Source organism: Dunckerocampus dactyliophorus, chromosome 7 (assembly GCF_027744805.1).
Source record: "Dunckerocampus dactyliophorus isolate RoL2022-P2 chromosome 7, RoL_Ddac_1.1, whole genome shotgun sequence".
Classification (NCBI taxonomy): Eukaryota; Metazoa; Chordata; class Actinopteri; order Syngnathiformes; family Syngnathidae; genus Dunckerocampus; species Dunckerocampus dactyliophorus.
In genome coordinates, this window is record NC_072825.1 from 23,562,730 (window position 1) to 23,572,066 (window position 9,337).

The 9,337-nt window shown below is 43.6% G+C and overlaps 2 protein-coding genes across 8 annotated transcripts in view; both read right to left on the reverse strand.

The window, feature by feature from the left end:
- The window catches only part of kif13a (kinesin family member 13A), a 70,321-nt gene extending 63,441 nt beyond the window's left edge, over positions 1 to 6,880 (reverse strand). For 5 of the 7 annotated variants that reach the window (XM_054781423.1, XM_054781420.1, XM_054781421.1 and 2 more), the window contains exons 1-3: positions 5,759 to 5,841; positions 3,962 to 4,359; positions 3,745 to 3,835 (exon numbers count right to left, since the gene is read on the reverse strand). In XM_054781423.1, coding sequence (XP_054637398.1) covers positions 3,745 to 3,835; positions 3,962 to 4,016 — 146 coding nt within the window. In that variant the 5' untranslated portion in view covers positions 4,017 to 4,359; positions 5,759 to 5,841. Of the gene's footprint in view, positions 1 to 3,744; positions 3,836 to 3,961; positions 4,360 to 4,451; positions 4,836 to 5,758; positions 5,842 to 6,744 lie in introns of those variants that run through there. The other 2 variants (XM_054781417.1, XM_054781419.1) reach the window with 2 other exon arrangements.
- A 1,026-nt stretch (positions 6,881 to 7,906) lies between these two features.
- LOC129184916 (E3 ubiquitin-protein ligase NHLRC1-like) lies at positions 7,907 to 9,186 on the reverse strand. Its single transcript, XM_054781424.1, has one exon. The coding sequence runs from the start codon at positions 9,080 to 9,082 to the stop codon at positions 7,910 to 7,912; it is 1,173 nt and encodes a 390-aa protein (XP_054637399.1). The 5' UTR covers positions 9,083 to 9,186; the 3' UTR covers positions 7,907 to 7,909.
- Between the last annotated feature and the right edge of the window lie 151 nt (positions 9,187 to 9,337).

Here is a 9,337-nt window from a genome sequence, read left to right on the forward strand (position 1 = left end):
TGTATCCCATTACGTGCATTCATTACTTGTCTGTTTTCATCTGTTTTTATATATTTAGAACGCACAGAAAATAGAAAGACATGTGTTTTCAAGTCTTACTTTTTTTTTAATGCAGTTTAAAGTTTTGAATGAATAAATTGTCACTTCAGGGATCCCGCAGCCTGCGCTTAAGCGGTGTGCAATGTGATATAAACAGAACTAGCAGTATTGTATCTCCATAGGAGTGTACGCCTATGTACGGTGGATTAATGTTAGACTAGCTGTCCTGTATAGCAATCAAGTGACAAAGTCATAGTGAGGACGGGTGATAGGCTGATGGGATCTTTTTTTTTCAATGTCATGCGTTCACCCACATTACAAGAACTTTCCCAAGGCTAACGTTGAGTTATTCTGTCTTATTATTGCTTATTAATGCTCATCATATTAGATAATACAAGTATAAAGTATGTAATTAATATCTATAGGGTTCTAATAATGGTAAAAAAAAAACCCAAACATTTTTAGAAAGTCAGAAACAGGTTTTCCATGCTCTAAATACAAAATATTCCATTTATTAATAATCATCTATTGCGCTCGGGTCTGGAACCGGTTAGCCGCGATAAACGAGGGATGACTGTATTTGAAAACTGGTAGCTAGTCCATAAATGTTCAAGGAGAACAGTTTGTGCAAAAAGAAAGATACCTCCTAAGCACTGTTGCCAGGTCCGTTTGTTATTAGCAGCTTTGTTGTTTTGAGTTCCCTGTTGTTTTAGGCTTGTTTTCAGAGAGCTTGTCGCTTGTTTCTCTCACGAGGCTTGGCAACACTGCTACGAAGCCATCCAAAACCCAGTACAGGGGGTGAATTTATATTGTCAAGATTACTATGGTAATAATATTCAGATATCATAGCCATTGAACTCATACTTTAGCTCAGCTAAACCAATTTTAGGAAAACAGAAGACAATTCAAATCACTAGCCCTTAAGTGGGTGGTGTGCAGTCAGGGCCAGCAAGGCCTTCTCTGCTGGCCTAACCATGACCAGAAGCACTGACCTACATTTCAAACTTAAATTGTAGTATTTATTCCATTAAATTATATGAATTTATTCCCAAAAGTCTATGATCTTCATTTTGTAGCGTGTTTCTTGGCTGCTGTGCTTCCAGTAGTGTACATGTTTTTGTCCAATCAGATTTCAGCTTCAATGCCCTATCATTTTGCCCTGCGATTGGCTATTGACCAGTCCAGGGTGGACCCTGCCTCTCGCCCGAAGTCAGCTGGGATAGGCTCCAGCGACACTTTTTAGGATACGCAGCATAGAAAATGGATGGATGGATGCCCTATTATTGCAATCTGCCCAGGGCCTTCAGAATCAGGTGTGTTGGCCCGTGTCACATACACACTGTCTGGCCAAAGCAATTCTGGCCCGGTTAAGGCCCGCCACTGAAAATACAGTGACAAACTTGGTACCACTTGAAAGCTATTCCCTCTCCTGCTAAAACTCACTGTCAAGCATCTAAAAAAAATACAAAAATGAATGTTGATAATCACAAATCTTGTCTAACCTCAGCAATCGGTGGTTTTGTTGGCAGGCAAGCTGAGACATGACAGATTATATTATGTGCCCTTTAGTCAAGAGTTTGAGGGGTATTTTCTTGTCATTAAGTCGCCTCAGGAATTTCTCTGCCTGTCCACCCCCGTCTAAACTATTGTGTCTGAAGCAGCCTGCAACAAAACCACCATTCCCATGTCAAATATGCTGCTAACGTGCAGATGAAAGCTGAGATTTGGAACTTAAGGAAACTGAACCTGCCGCCCTGAGGTCCCACACAAGGAAAGGAATGGTGGGGGGGATCACAAGTGTTGCATCAAAGTAAATCCCTCATATTCCACTCACATGTTTTTAGTCATGCTGTGTGGTCTGAGGAAAACATGATTCTTGTTTCTCATATTTTCACGTTACTACACAAAAAGTATCTGCATATGTAATTTCTATGTAGTGTTCACACGAGAGAGAGCAAGTTCCCATGACTGTTGTGTCCCCCACAGCCATATTTGGCACTTTAATACCCACTAAATCCGACACTTTTCCAACATGCAACAACAGGTGTCTTCAAAACAAGGCAGTGGACGGGGGAAAAAAAATCCTTGCAGTTCCAGCAGCAAAGAGCAAAATTATATGTTTTCCTAAAACCACCACAGTCTAAACACAAGAAGCCAAAACAGCAGCAGAAAAGATCACTGAGATGTGAAGAGAATAAAATATAGCAGGGGTCCTCAATGGGCAACAGGTCACATCCAACCCGCCGAAACTTTTCACTTGGCCCGCCAAACATCACCCAAATAATGAAACCATTCAGTCTCACTGGAGTAGTGTTCATTTATGCAGTACATCCTTCCTTCTGCAGGGGGCAACAGCGAGGTGTACACATCACAATGAGAACATACTACAGTAACCCTTCGTTTATTGCATTTAATTGGTTCCAGACATGTCCGTGATAAGTGAATTTCCACAAAATAATATTCCTTATTTATAAATGGAATATTTTCATAGTTACAACATAGACACAACTCTCTAAATATGACTTAACATTATTAGAGCCGTCTGGGCATGAAGTAACACCCCATAGTCACTTTTACGCTCATATTACCCAACATAATAAGAGTAAATAAGCCATTTAAGACATAAATAAGACTCGTGCTTGTGTGTGTTGCTATACATGTGTTCCCGAGGGAATCTGAGTGGCGGGTGGAAAGGAAGTGACGTCTGGGGTTCAAAGTTGGTGTGGGTTAAGACTGCAACAGTAGTAGTCATGAGGGATTTTTAATAGGGATTATTGTGCCTTTTGTAACAGCATTTAAACCTGCAATAAAAGCCTGTTGTTCCGGCGACCAAGTCTGGCATGTGTAATGTGTCTCACCGAAGATGACAGCAACAATACTGACATCTAGTGGCCAGTGTTTAGCATCATTTATAGCGTCTCTGAATGCCTCTTCTGAATGCCTTATACAGTATGTATGTTAGGTCATTTAGCCATTTTTATACTTGAAAGTGTTTAATTTTGGCAAAAAACATGTAACATTTGCTTTAATATACATATTTTTGAATAATAAGCTGTATCCAACCACGAAAACCCATGGTAGCGTGAAGCCGCGCAATTCAAACTGCAAAGTAGCGAGATACGACTGTATTACTGTTCAACAGTTGCTTTTAACATGTGAGGATGCTAGGCTAAACATTTCTCTATTTTTGAGGTTAGGTGTCCAACATGTCACCCAGCACCCTTAGCTTAAATTAGCCCAGCACCGGAACCTTGAGACATTTATCAGCTAGGTTCAAACACGTCATCACTATTATTATTATTACTATTATGCTGTGTGTTGGCAACATAACATGATGGGCGTGCAAAGTGTGGTATGGGGGCCATCTTCTATTAGATATCACACATACTTGCTTTGTCACCTTTAACAAGCTAAAGTTGTTCAGTTAGCTTAGCATATATTGAACTACACTGGATTGGTTGTTAGCAACTTTGCAGAAATGAAGATAAAAGCAGAGTTTGATGTCTATCATCTTGTACATGGATGTGGTAGTTACTTCTGCACTTGCACCGGGGCCAGACATTTACATAACAGCCCCCAAGATCCCATGGGGGCTCCAAGTACTTGGTGATTTTGCAATAGCGGACACCATGTGTATGATGGGAGCATCGAAACTGGTCTAACCGTGTATATTCTGCATAGAAAATCATGTATAATACAGTTTACCTGTTGTCTCCTTTTGAATTGGAAGGTGGTGGGTGCAGAACTGTCTGGTTGTCCTCCATGTCCACCACGCATTTTGTATTCAGCTCAATTTCTGCAGAAAAGAATTGAAAACAAAAAGCCGAAATGCGACTTTAATTATGAAAAAAACTCCACTCCTAAAAGTGAGACTCGGCTTGAAGAGGACAAGTTTTTTAAGCTAAACATTTCGAACACTCACCTCTGCGGTTCATGGGCCGAACTCTCACTGCAACTTTCACCTTTGTATCCGACATTTTTGTCCACTTTTACACTCGCAGCCTGTCTGAGCTCAGCGGGGAAAAGTCTCCGGACAACAAGAGGAGGCACACGCACGCATACGCGCACACACACACACACATATACACGCGCACGCTCACACACACAGACGCTCAAAAAGGCGACAGCTCCTTGCTAAAACCGCCCAAAAAGCGTCCGAACCTTAAGGTGAAAGTACAGAAAAGCGCTCATTGTTGTCCTTTAAGTCCATCAGGGGTGGTTTGGTGGGTAAATCCAGAGATCGGCTCCACTTCCAGACAGCATCCCCACCGCCATCTTCCACCGGGAGCTCGACTGCTCTCCTCTGGCAGGCTGGAGAGGCTGCACCAAAGAGGGGCACAGGATTTAGCAAGACGCCGCGCTCATTGGTGGGAAGCAGAGGGCCAGACATGTGATGGAACACGTTCACTTACGTGCAGCCGTGACAATTCCTTTTCACGCAATAAATGGATTTTGTTCAAGTAAAGAAACACTGAACAGAACGTTAAGTACACCTGCTCACATGTAATATTATACAATCGAAAATAATGCCTTTATAAAGACAATCATGCTCACTTTTGAGTGAGGGCGAGGTATTACTTTTGGAAGTGCCACAAACCTTTAAAAAAAAAACTACAATACGGTAAATCCGCTGTTCGCGGATTTTCAATCTCACTAGTAACTGGCACCCACAAAAAACACAAACAGAAGATCATCAAACCAAAACGGTGCAACCAAAAACAACACAAATAACATACGTGGAACACACAATGCAACTGCACCACACGTACTATGAGGGTATCAAAGTGAGCGCATTACACACGCAAAACAATAGTACTTAATACTAATTTACAACATGCTGGGTAATTTTCCGTTAGGGAATTGTGCGTGTGGGCTTTCCAGCATGCCTTGTGGGTTATACATTTCTATAAAATAGTATTGTCTTGCGTGTTTATTCATGTGTAAGCATCTACTTTGATACCTGCATAGTCTGTGAGGTACAGTTACATTGTGTATTCCACATGTGCTACTTGTTGTGTTATTTATGGTTGCACCGTGAGTGAGGTAGGCATTTAGGTTGATAAGCTGCTGTTGCTTTGTGACGTGTGCGTAAGAGCGTAAATATCAAACGGATTTACTGTATGTTGATGATTGCTCCTGACTACTTCCTGTGCAACTCAAGCTTACCTAATGTAGGGCAAATGAGCTAGGTTTTCTAGCAATAAATGGCCCACTGATGGTGAATATAAGCACAAAATGGTGGGTTTTCACACAAATTAAAAACATTTTTGATAAAAAAAAATCGGGATCCACTGCATACGATAAAAGCATGTTGTTACAACTACAGTAATGTATTACACTAAATTGGAATGTTCCTTAGCCCTTGACAGGGAACTATGATGCCTGAGCAGCACAAATGCAATACTATTGTAAATAGTCGTTATGCATACGTACGTTTTCCTCAAAAGGAAAATATTCTTCTAAAAATGCAAACGTATACACAGTCTGAACCGCTGTAATTCCAACAAATCAGCTAAAGGAGGAAAAGTGCGATGAGGACCATAGAAGTGGAAATGGAACTGACTGCAAAGCAGGAAAAAGAGGCACACGTCTGTCCTGGCTGCTCAGTAGAGATCAAACACACACGGATGCTTTTTCTTTGGCTTTTTTCCGATGACACCACCTAGTAGTCATAGCAAAGTGTAAAAGTGGCAACCATAGAAGTGGAAGTGGAACTCACCGCAACATAGGTAAGAGATGCACATCATCATCATCGGGTGTGAAGTCACGCAAGACATCAGCAAATCTCGCGAGACTTCAGCTCAGTGAATATCTAATGGATTAAACTCCACGAGTATAGAGTGGAACCTTGGTTAGCGTCATTAATCCGTTCCAGAAGGTCCAAATCTAACCAAAACGACACAATTTTTCCCATAAGAAATAATGTAAATCCAATTAATCCATTCCAGAGTGCCAAAAATGTTAATACAAAACATGTCTCTGTCCTGGCTGCTCAGTACAATATGGTTGAAGCGACAATAAGTTGACTATGATAATGAAAGAGGAAGAATGGATGTGAATGAATGTAATGTTGGGGACGTTGGGGGGTAGGCCTGTCAATAGCAAATTTTGCTGGTCGATAATTGTGCTATAAATTATCGACAATAATCGATAATTTTGACTTTTTTTTGGATCATATTATCATTAAAGTTTATCATTCGAAGATCACTGTGTCATGTCACATTTGAGCCACTAGATGGTACTCAAGTGTAGTGTATCTGTGTGAGGCACAGAAGATGCCTACTATAGCACTTACGAATCGCGGGGCGTCACCACTTCACATAACCTGGGTATTGCTAGCTCTATGGCGCTATACATTCACTTCGCCAATCAAAGGCCCCAGCAAGCGCCAACCGCCGGGACGATTGCCCCACAGCACATCCACACTGGAACTGTAGCATTCGGCTTAGAAACTATCGCTCTTGTGCTTTCATTGTTATTAGCCTTTGCTTGCTAACTGCTAGCTAGCACTCTGTTTATTCAATCACTACGTAGCTAGCCGCCGCCTCCATGTACTGTGACAAAGACTTAATAGCTGACAGGAGGCTCACTCTTTCCCTTAATTTGACTAAACAACCAATGCGCTCAGACACAAGCCGAGTGAACCGTCTTGTCATCCAGCCTGCGTGCTACAGCAAGACGAGGAAATGGAACAGGCATACTTACATGTCGCACATGTCAATTCATCATGTCAAAATTATCAACTCGTTTTGTTGTATAGTTCGATTAATCTTCTTATCGATTATCGTGGCAGGCCTAGTGCGGGGACACGTCTCCTGCACTTTTGGCAGGCAGTTTTGGTTCCCTGCAGTTTACAAGTACAGTATTAAACGGACTCGGGTCAATTACGAGGACCAAGAAGAGAACAGCTGCTCAAGCTGGAGCCTGTTTCCCTTTAGACTGCCCACAAGCTCATCAATTGGCTGTGCGTTTCTTGCTAACGTGTGATTGGCCATTCCCACTGTCACCCCATCTGGTTGTGAACTGCACCTGCACTTAAAAGCCTCTAGGCTGTAGTTTTATAAATTATCTTGAATTTCATATTGCTTTGAGAATATCATGGCACTGTTCAAGTAGTTCAAGCTCGCCCCCCAACTCCCATCCCCACGGTATAACATCAATTGTGGCTAACTTATTTTTACACTTATGTAACTGTGTGACAGCTAAGAATGGAACAAAGCGCATGACGTTTTCACCTTTAGTAGTTCTCCCTCACCTCACCTCCTCAAGGGGTGACTACACAATTGTATTGTTTTACAGCGGTTAACTTCTTTTTACACTTAACATGTTACTTTCATAGAGATTTATCCATCCATCCATTTTCTATGCCGCTTCATTAGGGTCACGGGGGCGTGCTGGAGCCTATCCCAGCTGACTTCGGGCGCCAGCCAATGGCAGGGCACATATAGACAAACAACCATTCACACTCACATTCATACCTATGGACAATTTAGAGTCTCCAATTAACCTAACATGCATGTTTTGGGAATGTGGGAGGAAACCGGAGTTCCCGGAGAAAACTCACGCACGCACGGGGAGAACATCCTAACTCCACACAGAGATGTCCAAGGGAGAATCAATCGACTGTGACTGTGTGGCCAACATGCTAACCACTAGACCACCGTGCGGCCCTTCATAGGGATTTAATGGTACAGTATTTACTTTATTTCCTATGGGGACAAATGAATTGAAAATTCAAACAAAAATGGTTACATTTAAGTTTGCTTTGAAGTTTTTCAATGACAGATATCATGATACAGTTTATGGATTAACTCATCGTTGCTCTATCGGTATTTTATTGTTTACATTGTCAATCTAACCATACAGGCGGTCAAGAGTAAACTTTGACTGTATGGTCTCCACTGTCCACAACAATGAGAGTGTTGTTAAGTGGAACCAGTCCAACAGGTCTAATTAGCTGGTCTGACACCAGAGGAGTGAGGACCGGACCACTTTGCATGTTCCCAAAACTCCAAATCGTCCCCTGTTGGGAGTTGACCACAAGCAGGTGTCCATTTGTGTCAAAAGCCACACCTGACATCCTGACAGAGGACATTAGCTTGAGACCAAAACTGTCCACGTGGTAGAGAATATGGAAGTCTTCAGTAAAGACTGTGAGATGCTGTGTGTCCTCTGTCACATGCTCCATCACTGCTGTGTTGCCAGTGCACCCACTCCAGGCCACCGCTTTAGGATGCTGCAGGTCTGAAACAACCACTGCCTCCTCCTGGGTGACGCCATGTTTGTAGTCCACTTTAAGGCGGGACAGTGTTCCTGCCTGGACATCAGTCACAAGTATGTGTCCACTGCTGTCTGTGTCCACCCCCCAGGGCAGAGAGAAGCAGGCCTTGAGTGTCACCACGTGGCTTCCCCTGGAGGTGAACACCTTGACTGCTTTATCTCCAGCATCTGTCACCACGACATGACCACAAGGGGTCACCGCCACATCCACTGCAAAGCAAACATCCCCACTGGTGTGTCCTCTTGGTCCAAAAGTGTGCTGCCTCTTTCCCTGTGGACTCAACACCACCACTCTCTCCTCCCCATCATGCACCACAAACATAGTTCCTGAGGACCTCATCACTGCCAATCCAGACGGGTTGATAAGAGCCCCCCAACCGCCAAAAGTCATGCAGAGGTGCAAGGCTTTGCTGCTCACACCCGCAGCCTCCTCTTCTCCTCCTTTCTCCGAGCGAGGACTGGCGGTAATGAAGAACAGCATCTCCTGCAGGTCGCACAGAGCCTGGCAGTGGGAGGTGGCGTCAACACTGCACAGCTGTCGACAGAAGGGGCACTCCAGCTTCCTCAGGAGAGGGTGGGACAGGGCCCTGATGCATTCCAGACACAGGACATGACCGCACGAGAGGTTCTGCGGTCTGCGCTCGGCCTGCTGAGCGTCGAACTTCTCAAAGCAGACTTTACACTCCAGCAAGTTCACTTGGATCTCTCTCAACATGCCCTCGGGACTCAGTATGGCGCCACGGTTGGGGCAGCTCTGGGCCATGGCTGCAAGCGCTATCTGGATCTTCTGGACTGATCACTCAGCTGCTGCCCGGTTAAGGAGGTGCAGGAAACCCCCAGAAAGGCGGTTTAGGTGCTTCAGATTAGGCAGGCAGAAGGCAAAACAGGCAGGCATGAGAGTGAGGCACTGCAAATATGGTGTGCAGTAGGCCCCAGTCACGTGATGTTTTGCAACTCACATTCAAATTCGCTGCTGCCCTCTTCTGGAGACAAAGTACATCACATACAGTACATCTCT